The sequence below is a fragment of the Saccostrea cucullata genome, unplaced genomic scaffold, assembly GCF_032062105.1.
Source record: "Saccostrea cucullata isolate Sc308-1 unplaced genomic scaffold, CSIRO_AGI_Scuc_v1 ctg300, whole genome shotgun sequence".
NCBI classification, from domain to species: Eukaryota; Metazoa; Mollusca; class Bivalvia; order Ostreida; family Ostreidae; genus Saccostrea; species Saccostrea cuccullata.
In genome coordinates, this window is record NW_026928669.1 from 832 (window position 1) to 21,391 (window position 20,560).

The window sequence follows — 20,560 nt, forward strand, 5'->3', positions numbered from 1 at the left end:
TGAATAAAGAAACATATTGAATTTTTTCATATATAATTCATATATGAATTATTATAATTCACATTTAAAAAGTTAAATGCATAAGCATCTAGTGTTCTATTCCTTCTGCAAATCGTCACAGAAAAAAAATATCATAATTAGCACAATTTATGTTCCCCCTTGTCAATTGATATAACTCCCTATTTTGCCAATAATCATACATGTTACCGTGGTATAAAGTTTATGTCCACAACAAATAAACATAGCATGCAAGTGAGAGACTTTGTTGAATATGTTTAAATGAAAACATCAAATCAATTAATAAAACCATCAAAAACAGATTTATTTTTTTCGATTTCATGCATTAAGAAATATTTGATTTTGTCAAAGCCTCTCTGATCAGACTATTTTTGGACATCTAACATCAACAAAACCTAATGGTATCATAGCTGATTAGTCTTCGATATTCGTGTTGCATTAGCCATCGATAATTATTTTTCTTCTCTTTGATTGGAGTGGTTTAATTGATCAATATTCTGAGCTTTATATGAATGAATTGGAATTGAAATAATTTCAGCAATGATGCGTTATCACGTCATTAGTTGGACATGCATTAAAGTTCCTGCAATTTGATGCTTCAAGTATACATAACGTTCGCTAGCTCTCGATCAGTATGGCGATAATTTCAATCAATATCTCCTTCGGCTGTCCATGGAAACAGAACTAAAGAGAAGAGCTTACTATTTTTCCAATACGAAAGCGAGGTCTATTGTTGCTATTGGAAAATATATGCTGAAGGGAAGGTTATTGGTGACGTCACGTATCACGTGGCCGATTCTCCAATATTCAGTTCCAGTGACATAAACACATCAATGATCAGTGCTCTATTTGGAAGGAACTGAAAGATTCAAGTTAGATTAAAAAAAAACAGAAACGGGTACAGAAGAGAACAAACTGTTAAGCTCAAAGAGAATCGATATTCTTTGTTTTGGACGTTGGTGAGATGAAAATTAGGACATGGAATCGTAACATACTCTTAACAGTGGTTTTAGGGGTTTTATATCTGGGATTCTCAACGACATGGGGTAGGGAAGTTTCCACCAATCACTGGTATGTGGAATTAGATGGTGATGGGGGGATAGAGGCAGCAAGGGAAGTGGCCAAAAGAACTGGATTTACATACGTGAGACCGGTAAGTTCTTAGCTTCTGAATCCATCTTTTAGATATGACAAGCACCTTGTATGGCATAACCAATTCTGAGACTGAGGCACAACTAGATTATTTCAAGATATATTTTTTCAATTATGTTGAATTTATCGTAAATAATTTTATACAAAGAAGTCAAACATATATTTTCTATTTTTTTACAATTAATTTTCCAAAGGGTGTATTTTCTTTGTAAGGTCAAAATTAGGTGTTAATTGTATATGTGCACTCCTTCAAGAAATAAATATGCAAATAATGGCCAGATGTTCATATTTGGTAAATTTACGATTGATTTATTGATCCCGGAATTGTAATTGGCTGCTCTGACCTTCAGGTGACCAACCATTATTACGTCACAATCCAGACATTAGTATTAATGATGGACCTTTCTTAGTGTATAAAACCGATACTGTAATTGGTTTAGTTTCTCCTAGCTCCATGCATTATTCCTGGTATAGTCTTGACTTTAAAGTTTCCACTTCTGTACTGTAACTGATTGTATTATATTGTATATACTGATAAACTGTAAAGCTTAAAGTAACAATAAAGAAGAAAGAAGACTTTAAATATAGGGTATTTTTTAATATCATACATATGATACAAAAGACATATTCCACTAAATCATCGTTTATCAGTTTAAAACTTAAGACTTTAAACTACAGGGTAATTTTTGAACAGCATACATATGATACAAAAGAATACACTCAACTTACTTTTTCTCTTTTTTGAATTAGCAAATAGCCTCCGTTACATATTTGAAACGGGGTAAGGATTAACTGATCACTAAGATTACCTTCTAGATATATTTATACTTTAAGGAATATATGTTAAATTTAACGAACACAAGATAATTTGGAATGATATTCGGGATTCCAAATTATATCTTCTTGAATAAAGTATTTTCAACAGCTGATGTAACTTTAAGCATTCTAAACCTCTTTGTTAATTGTTTAATTTTTATTAAATCCATTACGTTGTTTTGTTTGTTTGTTTGGAATAATAATCAGAAACATTACCGACCTTTGATTTTATTTTAAAAATCATACGAAAAATTACCTTTTTGTACTTCAGAAAAAATTAAGTAAATCAGCCGCTGCTGGCGGTTTTGAAAACATCAGCTATCAGGAAAATAATTCCATTTTTCTCGGCGACACCTACATATAAGCACCTTCATGCACGACATTCAATCGCCAATAGAAGAGAAAACCTATCCCAGAATAGGAAACCATTCTGTAATACATGCACTTTTAGATATGAGAAAATGGTCCAATTTTTTGTTAATGGCATCTTGTAAAACATGAATTATTAATTTTTTCAACTTTCAATTTATTTAATTTTTATAATTAGTGTAAACTTTTAATTTATTTACGTTTTATAAATAGTTTTTTTAAAGCAAGAAAGAGAGATAAGTATATAAATGATGAAAGAAGTTTACCCACGAACTAAAAACTATCGTATTTGTGAAAAGTGATGCTCTAATGTGTATTCTTAACTCATTTATGATGAAGTCTTGTCTAGAACAGCTTTAATGATGCATTTTACAGATAATATAATACCTAACTTTAAAAATCCTTTATGAACAAAAGCATTCATAATTGTGACTCTCTTGGAGAGAATTTGATGTTGAAAATTTATTAAACAACCGACTTCAATTTTTCAATTCATTATATGTATGAACACTAATTGTCTTATATATTTTTTTTCTTTTCTGTGTGATTGCTTTGCATGCAAAGTGATGGAAAACTCTAATTATTTGATCACTAACTTTCTGGGGGAGAAGTGTCGGCAACACGCTTTAACGATTAAGCCCCAAAAGGAAATATTGAAAACGGGTGCATTCGTATACTAGTTTTTATAAACTTTTAAAGAAAACCCACCTCGAATGAATATTTTGTGCACAGAATGTCGAATACCAACTCTTATGATTTTCCCTGAAAGATGAGAACCTATGATCTGAAGATTATTTTCCCAAATATCCGTCGTCTTCCGGAAACTTGACACCCTCTTTGTCTCAGCCGCCATATTGTAATTCCTTAGAGAAAGTGAGGACCGGTGCTTTGCCGGCCGTCTTATTCATTTCCGATCGATATAATTAATAATTATATAGATATAAAAGAAAAACACGCCAATTTGTTTGCCAAAATCCACTAGATTCGCATTTCTTTATGAACTACGGAGAAAACAATCTAGATGTGTTTGTAGAGCACAAATAATAATGTTTGCAAACTTGCAGACAAGTTGTAAATACAGTTGAAAATATAAAAATATACGCTCGATCTTTTGGGGCATAAAATTAAAGGTTAAACTTTGAAAAGCATGATAAGTATTCTTCTTTTCTAAAAAAAAATATTTATCTGAAAGGTTAGAAAAGTTTTAAGGTGAGAAAATTACAGGACCTTGTTACAGTGATCCTTCAAGCATCCATTGTAGACATATTTAGAAACGCTCATCCAAACAAGGAATAATTGCGCAGAAGAGTGCTTCGTGCAATTTTTATCTTCCATTTTCTGTTTGAGTGCTAAGATAAAAGCGTTATAACTCAGGAAATTGAACAACCATTTGTACATCATTTGGGACATTTGAAATGTCTTCGATCTTTGATTAAAAGGCAGCACTCCCACGCATATCGATACCCGCTCAATGATAAGATCGCGATCAACATCTGCTCCCTATTGTTCGTCATCGTACATCGACTAAAGGGCCGAGTAGGCATTTTTCAGAATCTTTATCGGAAAATTTTTCGAACAGTTTCGTCTGTGAACAAACAACAAGTCTGCATAAGAAGTGGGAGATACTTTAGATGTGTTTTGAGAGATTAACAATCCTTAGATTGCAATTCCTTTATTATGACAAAAAGGACAAAATAGAAAAAAACTTAACACGTCAGCAAAATTAATATTATTTTCATGGCTTGATAATGGAAGTGTTAATTATTTTTCTTTTAAAATCCTTTTTCCAATTGCTTGGATAAACAATAAATAGGGATGAGAGAAATTTACAAATTGTATGCATTGTATGCAAATGGACTACAAGATTACCACAGCAACATGTATAATAATTATAGCTGGATGGAGATGCAGTCCTAGATAAAAGGAGAAAAGAGAATGGAATATAAGATATTTGCTTTCTGAACATTCTTCCTCCATGATATTGGCCTTGTGTTAGGGGTTTGGTTCTTTTGGAATGTCCCTTTAAACAACATTCAATTAAGAATCCTTTCTATTTTTTGAGGTGATAGCTTCCCCATTGCACTCTTTATGCTTTATGCTTAACAAGTTGCACCAGGAAAACATTATTTGAATTCAGCTGTTAACTTGCAAATAAGAAAACACATCAATTTCTCTTGACTGTCACGTCGATCCATCGAATCAAAGACAAGCAAGAAATTGACTCATAAAAAGAGACCCGTTTTTCTTTCCCAATTATGTAACATTCTATGTTTCCTTAATTGCTTAGTATTCTGAATTGAAATCGAATCTATTTAGTTATCTCTTTCTAAAAGTGGAATTCATTTAGCGCCAAATATCAACTATCTAAGATATTTTCATCACCACATGCATGAGTGATCGAATTCTATGCTCTTTATTGAAGTTTGCATTTTGTAATGATAAGGTTGATCTATAATTAAACATAAGGGTTGAATACTGACGTATTTTCTTGTTTTTCTCCACCATTTTTCCAGATTTTAGGTTCTTCAAATGAATTTCATTTTGTGCATTCCGCTGTGCCAAACATCAGGACCAAAAGAAGTATTGGCCATACGAGATTACTTAAGGCTCACCCAAAGGTACAATCTGAAAAAAATATTACTCATAAAGGATAAGAAAAACTCTTAGGCTTGTTTTGACAGAACACAATCTGATCCAATCTAATAACCGACCTATCAGGGAATATTAACTTCATAAATCTTTTCACAAATTCATAAAAAGAAAAACAAATTCCAAGATTTTTCGTAAGCGTTAGACATGATCAACACGTAAGCGAAGAATGTGTGAATTTTTCTTTCCTTTTTTTGACTTTTTCAGGTAAAGCGAGCCGTACAACAGACGGGGTATCTTCGAGTGAAGAGAGGATTTAAGCCAAGAATTACCGGAGTTCCAGTGTCTGAAATTAAGCTTAAGTTACAGTCAATGGATGACGATAAATTCAAAGATGTGAACGTCCATATTGACAACAACAAAAGTCCAACAGATCCCCTGTTTAAAAAAGAATGGTTTTTGGCAAGTATTCCCGGTGACCTTAAGTAGAAAATGTTCATGATTTTAATATATTAACCCAACATACATCAGTTTGATCCCTATGGTTTACCATTGCAATGAGATTGCAAAAGAAAATACCCCATTGCATGGCATGCAAGAGAAAATACACAGGACTTCCAAACATTCCATATAATACTAGTACCTCCACTCCATATTATGCAAGCTCCATAAATATATACATATATACGTGTATATTAATCATTAAAAATGAATTTTCTACAAAACAATTCAAAACCTATTTTACGTCTAAATAATACAGCTTCATAAATACTTGAATTCTAATGTCAGATGCCAGTTTGTTTTCATTCGGATAAGAGAAATCAGTCTTCGAAGTGACAGTTGCGATTCGTGTTTTGACCTTTACATCAGACCGAATTGTTCAGAGACCAATAAAGATAATGCCCCTCATATACAAATACTCTCATAAGGGAAGATTAAGGAAAAAGGCTTCGGGAAATCCAAAAGATAAATTTCTCTGCGATTTTTTGATCGATACGGGAGAAACGGCCGGCCGGCCGTCCACAGTGAACATTTGTGATGGAGGATCTTCTTTTTTTTCATCTCCCTCGGTGGACGGTCTTATAAAGTTAATTCCCTCCATCGATCAATAATGAAATAGTATAACGTAATTGATTTTTAATTATACCGGATCCATGCACACATCAGGAAGTGAGACAGACGCTTGGACCGTATTTTAGGGTATTAAAATCTCCCCTTGACACACATTTGTAAAATAATGGGTGTTCCACGAGTACACCACTGAACGCAAAGGATACCTCCAGATTTGCAATTGCTTTGCAAATTTTCTGCTTTGTCACCATACCCAGTCATTGTCCTTTTTTTGCCAAGAGCAAAATATCGATTTAATGTTGAAGTTAATGAAATCTTTCATTAATTAAGTTAAAGATAAGAACTAAATGGAATGTTTTCTATTCTCATTGCTTTAGGATACGACAGTTTATTCTCGGGATGAGTAATACACTGTACATAGGAATACAAGAATAACTTGAAGCAAACCAAAACAATTAATTGAAACATTCATACGTATTGGACTGTAATAAAAAAATACTTAAAAAATACATCCTGACTTGGTGATTGACTGAAGTAATCAATGAAAAGAGAACAGTCACCATTAAAACTAGTACGACCTAGTTTTAAAAAGTTGATTTTTTCTTCATTTGAGGTTGTCAATAAAGTTTTTAAAAAAATTTATATCTTTTTCTTCTTCTTCTTCAGAAAAATGTAGGACAGTCTGGTGGAATTCCCGGTTTGGATCTGAATGTGGAGGCAGCCTGGGCCCGAGGCTTTACTGGTAAAGCCATAACGACGGCCATCATGGACGATGGTAAGATCGGAAGTTTTTTTGTTTTGTTTTTCCTTTTCATTTTCAAATTCCTGTTAAAGCAAATCTTTGCAAACACTGCAAAGGAATGCGTAAAATTATGAAGTGTGAAACTTATGCTATTTTAACCGAAATATCAACCTCAAAATTACTTAGACATTGGGATTTTTACCATTTTAAGTCGACCTTATTAAAAAAAAGCATACCTACATCATCATGAAAATCTCGTTTTGAAGGAATTATTCATATAAATGATAAGGATAGCTTCAATTTTGTTGTGATGTTTGCAAATACAGGTAATGTGTAATGGTAACGTAATGACGATTAAGAAAATCATCAGACATTCTTAAACAATAAATATCTGAACCATTTTTTCATAGAACTATAAGACAGTAAAAAAGCGTCCAAACGACCCGTCGTATCCCTGCAGCCTATGCAATAAACTTACAATTAACGGAAACCACCATTGCTAAAACATTGAACCATTTATGTAGTTCGATTGGTGCATTTCCGTTTAAGAAAGCTTTTTTCCTTCTTCTTTCATTTTTCTCAAGGTTGGAGAGACATTCACTATTTTTCAAGAAATAGTGAGAAAAGGTATAATTTCATGAAGTGACGTAGATTCTTAAGTCATTAAGGCTTCATCAATGTTTCTTGGTGTTGTGTAACGAAATTGCATGACAATATCAATACCATTTCATATCTATTTAATTTTTCCTTCGGTCTACTCAAAGCACTTCGTGACAATTTGAATTCTCTCCCTATAAGATTTCCTCTTAAGTCAACTATGACAAATCAGTGTTGGCGAGTACCATTACCGTAAGCCGGCCTTCATTACGAATATTCCACTTGCAATATCAGTTGCTTAGAGGCTTAAAATTCTTTTTTCATGCATATTCAATACCGTTTTTATATTCTCTTCCGTGCAAAAATCGTTACTTTTCATCAAGGACGACGATGTTTAACCATATGATTCACTTTATGAAGTTTGAACAAAAAAAAAGTAAAGATTGCATAAATATGACAAAAAGTTGATTCTACGATTTCGTATATCAAAAGCTGGAGTCGGGGCCGCCTTGAGTTAAAATTCGAAGGTTTTCCAAGCCAGTCATTAAAGGCTTTTATACATGCATTGCATATTATTTTTGCTTGTGCTCTAAAGGGGTTTCTAATTTTTAAGTAACTTCATTTTACATGTACCACTTTTAGATTTTCTGATAAAAAGCGAAACCATCATATAAAGCCGTGGTTGTGATTGCTTTTCGCCTCCTCCAACAAAGGAACCAAATGAATGATTTATTAAAGGTTTTAAGATTCTTAGATATTTTTTGTGGTTTTTAACAGCTTCATTCAAAGGATATTAATTTTTAACCTTTTCCACTGAAAACTGAAAAGGTCACCAAAACTTTTTTGTGAAGATGTAGAAGATAAGGGTTGGGAAATGAGGAGGGGGTTAGCACCAAATCCCTTTCATCCAGCTAAAAGTTAAACAATTTTTTTTAATTGAAATTCAGCCATTTCTTGTACATATACTTTGATACATAATAAATGTTCTCTAAAAATTATTCTATTTGTCATATTTTCTACAGCTTAGAAGAAACCGAAGCAACACAAATTTGATCCGACCAGTCCGAAAAGTACTTTGTATAAAATACAAAAACAGAAATTCAAGTCTTACACATAATGTGAAAGGAATACGACTTCACTTGTTTTGTTTTGTGAGAAAAGCTTACAAAGTTTTTTTTCCACAAATAAATAAACATATAAAATGAAACCAAACCCGAGCTTAATAAAAAATTATATTGAATTAGTGATTATAGAAGTTATCAAGTTTATTGTGTTAGTCTTGAGCATGCACGTTTTTTTTTCAATAATGTTTCAACTGAATTACAATAAAAATGAGTAATTTTACCAGCAAAACAATTTAGATATCATATATCTATATATATCATGAAATCATATATTGTGTACACGTTTTTAAAGCTAAATTTAAATTATATATGATTTTTTTTTTATTTTGTTGAACTTGTTCTTATGTAATTCAATCCAAAAGAAAAATAATCTCATGTAAATTGATACCTGTTAATTAAATTATTCTTTGGTTTTATTTGCAGGAATCGATTACCTACACGAAGATCTCCGACATAGTTATGTAAGTATGGATTTAATAAGTCTTTACCTAGTGTGACCATATACCTATAAATGTCTTTAATCAGGCTTTTAATCTCACGGAGAAAGAAAATACTTTCGTAATGTTCAATGTTTTAACTTTATGGTACTCTCATGAATAAAACCTCAGGAGAGATCAATTGATAGGTTTAAAAAAGACGTCGTATGAAATTTCACAATGAATTTTTATAATGCAAAAAACGATATTCCTATTATATGTTGGCTACCTAATGTTAAACTCACACGTACAGTCATGATCACTCAGTGTCAAGATGAAGGTGACCATAGCAGTTTTTAAACCTGTATCTTCCACAGAATGCAAAGCAAACTATGCCTGACAAAAATTTCACACAAGAACAAAATACTGTGTCAAAAAAAGAAAAAAAGAGAATTACACCTTTCCCAAATTGCAGATTTACGTATTGAAGTTTATATTTTGCATAAATGGTATATATGGCAAGATTTGCTTACGTCATAATATAGATTTGCATGTATCTAGACTTGTTAGGCTTGGCCGTATAAACAGAGCTTAGGTTTTGTACAGTAAGCTGTTGTTCGAATATCTAAAGCATGTATATATACTTCTACTTTATCTCCTGAAGAGAACGAATTATACACATTTGCAAATTCAATTCACATATCTTTGAAACATACATGTACTCACATAAGCAAATCTCGGCATAGACGTACTTGCGAATTTGCAGAATTTACTCTCATAAGTAAATATACTCACAGTTTGGAAAAGGTGCTAATCTTCTTATATAAGCAACACCAACAGTTTTGTTTTTATGTGAAATTCTTGTTATATGAATGCTTAGTAAATCTGCTAATAACAATATGCTATATCCTTCAGAAGATACAAGTATTTAAATGCAAACGTTTCTTCCATCTGAAGTTTGAGAGATTCCTGTATTATTTGATAGCGTCAAAAAATGTACATGGAGCCATCTACAGATGATCATGAATTAAATAGAATGTGGTTTTATTGCATTCTGAATTTTTTAAATATTGTTCATTTGTAAAATTCTGAAGGACATCTTTATAAAGCAAATTAGTTGACCTTTTGGTTTTCTAACATTTCCTTTATGTGTTAGCGCGAATCGCTTTCTCGGTAGTTTAAAATATATGAAAGTTTTCTCTCCTCACGAAGAAACAAGCCTCTATGAAGCCACTTTTACAATTAAACATTCAGAACACTTTATGATAAAGGCGCACTTTCTTTGCACATTGTGCAAATTTGCTCATAAGGGTACACTGTAAACTTTTCTGAAGATTTTTTGCAACATACAAACAGAGCTTTGACATCAAATTAACTCACTACCAATGAAATGGCTACGTGAAGATTTGGTATTTTATGAATAAGATAGTATTTGCTTCTAATTGTTAAAAATACGAAATGTAAAATGAATTCTCCTTTTTCTTTTTCCAGAATGCCAAAGCCAGTTACGATTTCAGCAGTAATGATCCATATCCTTACCCCCGATACACCGACACCTGGTTCAACAGGTACGTGGACAGATTCCATGGGAGGAATTAAAAATCATTTAAACCAGCTTCAGCTACAGATAAACCTATAATTGTAGATGCATGCATGAAACATCAGTCCCGAAGGGGGGTTTAAAACAGCTATAAAAGTCTGAAAATAACTCTGACAATGTTTGAATGTTATAGGCTTAGATTGGGATGAATTGCTGGAGAGTTTTTTGTAAATTATATGATTATTCCAACAGGTACGCATTCAGTTTATTAAACGGATATACATGTACCAGTAAATATTGATATATCGACTGATGAAATTGAATGAAGAGACATTAAAATAGCGTCAGAGGGATTCGTTGTAGATTAACGTGATATTCTGAGAAACTTGATTACTTTCAGTTCGAAGATTCATTTTCATTAACAACCAGTAATATATTATTGATACCTGTGTAGGAGGAGAAACTAGTATCAAGTTCCTGAATTTTAAAATCATCACCCAATGAATTGTTTCGATCGTAAAACACTGTAATGTAATTTTTTATCCAGAAATTCTAAAGCCCGGTCTTTCTAGATTTCAGATTTCTAGAAAGAGAAAAACATGCTAACTAAAAGCAGATTATACGAGTGTTTCAAGTTTGATCTTTGAAATGTTGTTTTGACGTTAAATTATCATGAAATATGTGGAGATAATGAACAGTATTCTAGCTCAAAAGTCCATTTAACATTACAAAAAAGGATCCGAGCAAACATGGACCTCCAAAACATCAGAGGTAGGATCAGGTGCCATGGAGGAGTGAGAATCCCCTGCTGACAGGTCACACTCGTCATGTGTTCCTTGTCATGATCGTGAAATAACGGGGAAAAAATCCATGGACAACTCAGTGTGTAAATAATGGCATAACAATCAGTATGAAAAAAGTCAGTCAGCATTTGACTTAATATACGAATCCAGAAGGTTTTTTTTTCGACTATCATGATTCACAATTGCCTATATCATGATTTAAGAAATTTTTCTTGCAAACCATCCCGCAAAACATACATTTATTTGAGGCAATGCTTGCAAGAAATGGAAAATTATGATGAAACATAAGATATTTGACATTCAAGATAATATTCAATTTTGGAAATCGATATATGTGCAATAGTTTTGGGAGGTGGTTTGGAATGTTTTCATTAATCAATAATGCATTGAAATGGATATGAATAATAATGCAAAGCTTTTCTTTGCAACAAAATTTATCAGTAAGCTTTTAAAATCTAGTCGCGTACTTAATGAAAACATGTTCCATAAAAAAGCGAAATTTTACAATATTCATATTAGATGTAAAGAATTTTAAAATTGATTAATTTTGATGCATTTGTCAGACTCTGGGGGGTATTATATGTTCTAACAACTGAGCTGGTGATTAGGATAATGATAAATAATTTGTGCCGTTAAATAATTCCCTAAGGTTTCACGAGATACCATTAATTTGATCTGAGTAAGAAAGAAAATTCTGTATCTCGGTTAAAATCGTGAAAATTTCACACCGCACCCGAAGGTCTTTGCACTTTAGCACGATGTCACCGGACGATTCTTCATCATTGTATGGGTGTCTTACTTTCTTTTACTAGCTCCAGTATTATAAATATTGGTTCTTTCGAATTCATTGACAGCAATTAGAATTTCACGCATTTAAATGTCAAATGAAGAAGTCTTCATTTATATTGAATGGGTGATAATTAATTAAGGTGAGGTTTTCCTTATCTCTTTTCACCTATGTGTAGTTTTCCACGTAAATGAAAGTAGAAAAACATTTCAAAAGCACAAAGGTCATAAAATCTTTAATTGTATAAAGGTATTAAAATCTTGTGAAATCAATTTCTTCTCACGTAGGAAGCTTACATTCTCGCTAAATCATCTCAGATAACTATAACATACAGTGAAAATGTCCCTGAAGTATACATGTACTTACATAAATAACGTACCATTTATAGGCCGTAATAAAAAAAAGTGTTTGGTTTACGCCGACTGACTCATTAAAACCTCTCTACCTTTATTTCTTCGGTGTTTCATTTTTTTTTTTAATAAGAAGGTACACATCGTCTATGTTAAGGATATTCATATCTCCTGTATACTACATGTTTACAGCAATAAATATTAAATAATCTGATAAACTTCTCTGGTTTAGAATGATAACATCAATAAATTAGTAAGTTTGTGATTTTAAAGACGTTTAACAATTTCTTTGATAATTGAAAAAAAAACCTACCTACCGACCTACCTTGAAAAGAATGGGAAGGACTACACCAAAGAAACCATTTTTCAAATAATGTAACCGGACTCCCAGGTTGTTAGAAATTCGTGTCGACTTGAAGGATCCTTTCGTGCAGTTTGGATTTCCTATAGGACGGTTGAACATTTCATATAATTTATATAATATTGATGTGTTATGCTTCTTTTAAACTTCAGCATATACACAAATTAAACAGATGAGAAGAATCCCAAGGCCTCTTTCATTCTCCCCATTCCCACAATGCCTCTAGAAATAAAATCAAAGAATCAAATGAAGTTTTAAATTGACAAGCAAGAACTCTTTCTCTTTGAATGGAACAAAATCCTTTAGGAATAAAATTGAAGAAATTGATAACAATGGTTTGTTTGTATTCTCATGGGATATATTAATGAATGTATATTCATTAAAAAAAAAAACAACAGAATGTCTTCTCTTTCTCTATACACGCTATATGAATGAATTTTACAAAATCACATCACATTTTTGATCAGCTGCTTTTCTTTACCATATCAATTCGTGGCCAGGATGATTCCTTCCACCAGTTGTAATCTAAAACAATCTATAATGATCAGTAATAAGATTACATTTTCTTTTCAGTCACGGTACAAGATGCGCTGGTGAAGTTTCTGCTGCCAGAGACAACAATATATGTGGAGTTGGCGTAGCCTACAACTCACGCGTAGCAGGTAGGTTCATAAATTTTGCAACTTCGGATTTTGAATCTGCAGAAGATGCAAAAATAAAATTATTTTTCTTTAACCATAAACTTTATGAAATATATGGAGATAACGAACAGTATTCAAGCTCAAAAGTCCATTTAACAATACAAATTAGAAGCAGAGCAAACACGGAACCCATTATACAATCATATGCAAGAAGCACTTTGGAAAAAATCAAACGTTTTGATTATAGTTCAAAAATTTATGTTCAGTACTAATGCAAGGAAGAGATTACGTAATAATATCTGGTGAAATGAAAGCTAAATCATGAATAACAACTTAGAAATAGAAAATCGCTCAAGAATTTGTTGCAAACAAAAAATGTAAGTCGGCTACAAATTCATTTCAGTATGTCCTGAACATTCCCGTAATTTCTTTCTCTTGTAACGACTGGCTTAATTTGTAAACTCTTTCCAAAACTGAAGAGTCATCACAATGATTGAAATGGAAAAACAAGCGATTAATATGATGGATTAATTTAATTTCGGTGTCTTTGTATGTAGTTCAATTTCCCCCAGGAATATTGATTTTGTTTCGGGAAATGTCGTAGAAATTGTGGTTTCCAATTATAGATTCCTTTTCTTTTCTCAGTTTTCTGTCATAATATTCCTTTCATTTCAAAATATGATGTCATCTTGGCGTGATAGTGTCACTTTTTTCTGTTAAGAAAACAGATTAGCTGATATTTTAAATATTTTTTGACAATTTCTGAAAGGATATTGTGATGCTATTTAGACAGAACTAATGCGATTTACCGAATTATTGACTTGTTGATGAATTATTCAGAGGTTAGAAAAAATTGAAGATATTTGCACTGATGTTTTTCATTAAAAGTTTGTGATATTAATGCAGATACAGAGACAGACAATTTTGTAGCTGTAAATAAACACATTTATTTTCCAAAGGGTATTATATTAAAGGCGAGTATAGATCAAATAAAAAATCACTTTTTATTATTTATGAATGCTGTTCTTTTATATTTTCACTTTCTAATATTAACGTTAATAATTGTTAAATTGATATGAATATTGCACAGAAAATTGTTCATATTTTTTTACTCTTGAGAACAACATACGAGTGGAGTGACATATGCAGGTAAAAAAAAAGTAAAAAAAAAAAAGCTCAGAAGTCCATAAAAAATACAGATAAGGAGCAGAGGAAATATATACCTCTAAAACATCAGAGGTGGGATCATGTGCCATGGAGGAGTAAGCATTTCCTGTCGAAAGGTCAAACCTGCTGTGTGCCCATTGAAATGGTCAGGGAAACGGAAAAAAAATCTGTAGACATTTCAAGATGTAAATAATGACCTAACAAATTAAGTATGAAAAAAGTCAGCATTCGACATAATGATGGATTCTATTTCCTGAAACTCTATGTATCGACTATTTTATATAATTGTAAATGGTGTTTTAATAATTATTTATGATATATGTTTAATATCAATCCGAATCCTTTTTGTTGTATGAAACATCAAAATAATCAGTGATTTTTTTGTCTTTTAGGTCTACGAATGCTGGATCAGCCCTTTATGACTGATCTTATAGAAGCTAACGCCATGGGTCATATGCCCAATGATATCGATATATACAGCGCCAGCTGGGGGCCAACGGATGATGGTAAAACTGTAGACGGACCTCGAAATATGACCATGAGAGCCATTGTTAAAGGCGTGAACGAGGTTTGACATGATATATACACGATACTTGTAAACACAAAGTACAAACATTGCCTTGTTATGTTTCAACTATAGGTCCTCTGGGTAAAATTATCTGATACTTACAAAATGTACTTTTAACTACTTATTTCAATTTTGCTACCTATTCTTGGTATTGAATGTGTACAATATAATTTGGAAATCGTCTGCTTGCTGAAATTGTAAATAGTTATACTATGTTTGGAAGTCTTAAAAAGAATGAAGAATGTATCCTTTCAGGGAAGACATGGATTGGGTAACATCTATGTATGGGCTTCTGGCGACGGGGGAGCAGACGACGATTGCAACTGTGACGGGTATGCCGCCAGTATGTGGACAATTTCCATCAACTCTGCCACCAACGACGGACAGACAGCCGGATACGATGAATCTTGTTCTTCTACTCTTGCCTCTACATTCAGTAATGGCAAAAGCACTTTAAGAGATGCTGGCGTGGTAAGACCGGTTTATTTCAAATGTTGTGTTTGTGGTATTGTGTACTCCTGAAAAAATCTTTCGTTTTTAATCAGTTTTGTGTTTCTGCTTCATTAGGTTTTTTGTCTTTTCTTCAGGCCACAACTGATTTGTACAACAACTGTACCACAACTCACTCGGGAACGTCTGCAGCCGCACCGGAAGCCGCTGGTGTTTTTGCACTAGCACTTGAAGCAAAGTAAGTCGTACATCAAAGAAATTGTATTGCAAGGATTTGTCACAACAAAATACGCAGAGGAAACACTGCAAGTGACAAATGATTCACGTGAAAATGAAAGGTAACCTATCACCGAAGCTGTTGATATCTCTTCAGAAAACAAATGGCCTGCGTGGGCTTAAATCGATCTGTAAGTCTGCACAGAGAACTGTCGTCTGGTGGTAAAATCGACCACCTCTAAGTCCAGAAATTTGACGTTATACAAACAAACTGAAGTGAGAATTGTCAATATATGTTCTGCAGATGAAGTGAGAATTGTTCATTCGTGTTCTTCACATAACCCTTTAACATTATCTGCAAATTAATGCTACTGAAAATAAAGATTTATCAAAATATCACCATAAAAATTGGCAGTAATGAAAAGGTTTTATGCCGACATTCCATATCTTATTATTTCTAATAACAAGAAATAATAAGACATAGTAAGTATGGAATCGTTCCCGTATTCCCTATTCTTTGTCCTTAAGCAAGAAACAAAGAGATATGTTGCTTTACCTGGCTAGGTTTAATATGTTAGACCTTTTCCTTCAAAAATTAAATATACAAGATTGTAAAGAAACAGATAAACCATTTCCCAAGGTGCTTATGCAGTATACGAAGGCAGCAGTTGTAAAGTGTAGATTTGAAATTTTACAAGAAATTATAAAAGAAAACAGGTAAACCATTTCTAGAGCAGTTTTATAAGCAATGTAATTTGTAAACCGTTACCTTCCAATTGTATTCTAGTAAAGTTGTGGGAACTGGCATAAAGAAACATCCATTAAGTACCACACATAGACACATATTACTGTTTAAGTTTATAAAGTGAAAAAAAGGTTACACAGTACTTAGTATTCTATTTACAAGAGCAGTTTTATCCGCGATGTAATTTGTTTTAGCCATATAGTCCCAGTTGTAAACCGTTAACTTTAAATTGTATTCTAGAACTGGCATAAAGAAACATTCATTTAAGTACAACAAATAAACCCATATTGTTGTATAAGGTTTATAAAATGAAAAAAAAAGTTTTGCGGAGAATTCTTTTTTTTTTCAAGATCTGTTTTTAAGCGATGTAATTTGTTTTAACCATCTAGCCCCAAACTGACCTGGAGAGACATGCAACACTTGACAGTATTAACCTCTAAGAGAAACAGCCTGTTTGATCCTTTCCTGAAGCACCACTGGAAGTACAATGGAGCAGGGCTGGAGTTCAACCACTTGTTTGGTTATGGAGTTCTAGATGCCGGCGGCATGGTAGATTTGGCACAAAAATGGAAACCTCTTCCAGAGCGATTCCACTGCACAGCTGGAAGCGTCAAGAGAGAAGTGTAATTTCCTTCATTATTTTTCATTAAAACATTAAATTTTAAAATTTTTTTTTTTTATTTTTCCTTCCAAAAATGGCAATATCAATAAAATTTATCTTTCATTTAATGTAAATTTTGGACTAACTACAGGATCTGGGGCCACAGACCTCACTTTTGATCTCAGTCTCATTTTTAACCAAAGGAATATATAGCAGAAAAGTGAGACCAAGATCAAAAGTGAGCTCATCTAAGTTTTATTTTCCAAGAGCCTTGTCTAGAAAAAAAAATGAGATAGATGGCCAGTCTGTCTGTTTTTTTTTCATCAAACAGTTCTGTAACTTATTTTAGACTTGACATTTGTTTAAAAAAAAAAGCTAATGTTTTTTTTATTGTAATAGAAAATTTGGAACAGAGCAACCCATTGAGTTAAAAATTGACACTGATGCTTGCAAGGGAAGCGACAATGAAGTAAACTACTTGGAGCACGTGCAAGTCTTTGTCACATTGAAAGCTTCCTACAGAGGAAATGTCGTTATGTTTGTGACGTCACCAATGAACACAACGTAAGTCTTTTTAAAAAACTTCTTGGTTTTTTAACTTACCATAGTGTAGTTTACTCCTCTATGGCAACTGATCCCATCTCTGATGTTTTGGAGGTACGTGTTTGCTCTGCTCCCATTTTGTATTGTTTAATGGACTTTTAAGCTTGAGTACTGTTCATTATCTCCATATATTTCATTGAAATTTTATTCGGAATTATTATCGCATATGTTAAAACCCTTTTTAATTCATTCTGGAGGGAGAAAATTGATTCACCGGAAATTAATTAGTGTGGAGTGTTGAAAACTATAATTCAAATGTTTTAGAACATTACGTACCTACTATCTGAGCAATAATGTGTAAACTAGGTAATCAAAATTTAATTAAAATACAGTCTTTACGTGAGTGGATCAAAGGATCTGATTTTAAATTAGAATTTCTTCTCAAATATCGAATGTCAGCATCAACACGGCAGAATTGGTTTTGAACCACAAGTAGCGGTGCTCATATCATTTGAAAAGAAAATTATGGGGAAAAAATCACAGGGGTTTCAGAAAGGATGGATTATTCATCAAGGCATTTTATATTTAATACCGAATTCTAGTGTCATTATGTCACAAGAAATGTCACTTGTTACTCCCGAGCAATCGGTGGTTAAAACGGGAAGAAAACACAATTAGAACGCTGTGCAAGCAGAATCAATATCTAGAATTTTCAGTCTAATAACCCTCGAGACACTGGCATCATTAATAATTGATAGTTCGAAGCTACAACGACGTTTTGTACACAGTGTCTTCTTCCCTCCTTTGGAATTAGCTAACAGAGCTTTTATGAAGACCCTGCACGAAACTGACATCGTCAAGTGGGCGATGGTTCCCGCTTCAGAGGCAGAAATAATGAGGAATTATGATAGAGAAATAACAATGGAAAAACATTTCTGTTTCACTTAACTCACAATGTAGGGTAAAATATGTCTTATAAAAATACGCATTTCTAAGGTCAGAACAACTGAAATAATAGCCTTTAAAGAAAGATTCCTATTCTTTATGTTATCAATTCGAACTTGATCATGTTAGATTAAGAGGGAAAAAATCTTTAATAAAGAAGGTTGAGAATTTTTTGATATAGAAAAGTTTTTTTTCTCCTAAAAAGCATACCGAATGAATTGTGAAAAAGATGTCAAGCTTTGTGGAATCATGGTATAAAAAAGCATACCTTAAGAATGAATTGTAGTTTTTCCAAAGAAAATTAAGATAGTCCCTGCATACTATAATTTTTTGAAAACTAACAAAATTACAAAAACATGTCATCAAAAATATGAATAAAACTTCAATTTATGCCTGAAAATTACAGAAAACATTTCTAAAAAATTACCAATGACATGATCTGTTACAGAACTATGGTGCTGAGTCAGCGACCAAATGACGATGACCACAAGAATGGTTTTACTCGATGGCCCTTCATGACGACCCATACGTGGGCGGAGAACCCGCGAGGCCTTTGGAAGCTACAGATTTCAATGGCCCCTGGAAAGAACAATGCTATGGATACCGGAACCTTCTTTGAGTGGACTTTGATTCTACATGGCACAAAGGAAGCGCCGTACGATAAACAGGTCGAAGATGAAGAAAAGCACGTCAAACTTTACAAAGTTAAAAGGATTCATGCCGCCATGAAGAAGGCTTAAACATCAATCTAGATGTTCTCTTTAGAGCTGTTGTTAGTAAAAATAAAAGATAACGAAAAAGATAGAGAATATCTTAAGAAAATAAATTATTTGAATCCGATTGCCCTTAATATAATAATGTACCAAATGTCACCATTCAAATTTTGTGCTAAAAAATAAATCCCAAATTTTATAAGTAAGCAAATTATATCTAAAAGGGCAAAGTTTTTTTTTTCTTTTAACGGTTAAGATGCATGTGTAAGTCTAACTTTAAGTAAACTTGAAAATATAAAGCCAGTATTGTTGATGTTGAAATGGATTATATATTTACATCGTCTATCATTCTGTTAGGAGTTAGAACAGAAAAAGTAATTAAAGAAATTTTGTTGTTATTAATTGTTGTTAATGTTGTTGTTAACGAAGTTTGGGATATTTCAAAACTATTTCCCCTTTTAATGTTTACTTCAAACATCAAAATATTTTTAATATTAAATCTATTCTTATGCATGCAGTATTAATTTTTGACACGAATTAAGTCCCCCCAGATGAGAGAATTCAGGCCCTATTGAATTCTTCAAGAAAACAAATATATTGAATAAAAGGTCAATTTTGGATCAGAGAAGAATGCAATATATTTGTAAAATTCTTTGAATGAAATATATATACATGAACCACAAGACTGAAAAAAAATTGGTGAAATTGTATTGCAATAATAAAAGGTCAATGAAGAATGGCATTTTTAAATGAAATATAAATACATGAATTACAAGATTATAACAAACATTTGTTTAAGTTTGCTGTATCCTTTTTGTTGTTTTACTTTTATAACAGTTATTTACCAAAAAGCAAAATTAAAAAAAATGCATTTGACTTTTGAAGTTAGAATTCACTTGAATGTTCATTTTGCCAAGTTCTATGTATGCAATTCGATGATCTTATAATTCGATTTTATGCAAATTGACTTCAGAGAGAGAAAAAATGTAAATTGATTTTTCATAAATGTTTAAGGCGAAACTATAATTAATCAAAGTGGAATATTGGCATTATCTTAATATCATTTTGAAAAATTATCAAATAAATTTAATCTTTCTAAACATTCAAGTCTTCTTTTTTTCTTATTCAAAGACCTGTTTTATGAAAATAAATCATTTTCAAATTAGTATGCTGTATTTTAAACAAAAAATTCTTGCATTATATTCCATTTACAGCCTTTTTTTGATAGAATATTAG

The 20,560-nt window shown here is 32.3% G+C and overlaps 1 protein-coding gene across 1 annotated transcript; it reads left to right on the plus strand.

The window, feature by feature from the left end:
* Positions 1-738: 738 nt before the first annotated feature.
* On the plus strand, positions 739-20,424 carry LOC134278341 (neuroendocrine convertase 2-like). The gene is made up of 13 exons (XM_062760649.1): positions 739-1,171; positions 4,869-4,973; positions 5,212-5,406; positions 6,682-6,790; positions 8,902-8,939; positions 10,386-10,462; positions 13,309-13,397; positions 14,936-15,111; positions 15,367-15,582; positions 15,699-15,799; positions 16,912-17,145; positions 17,523-17,687; positions 19,060-20,424. The coding sequence occupies exons 1-13, from the start codon at positions 983-985 to the stop codon at positions 19,349-19,351; spliced, it is 1,986 nt and encodes a 661-aa protein (XP_062616633.1). The 5' UTR covers positions 739-982; the 3' UTR covers positions 19,352-20,424.
* The last annotated feature ends 136 nt before the right edge of the window (positions 20,425-20,560 follow it).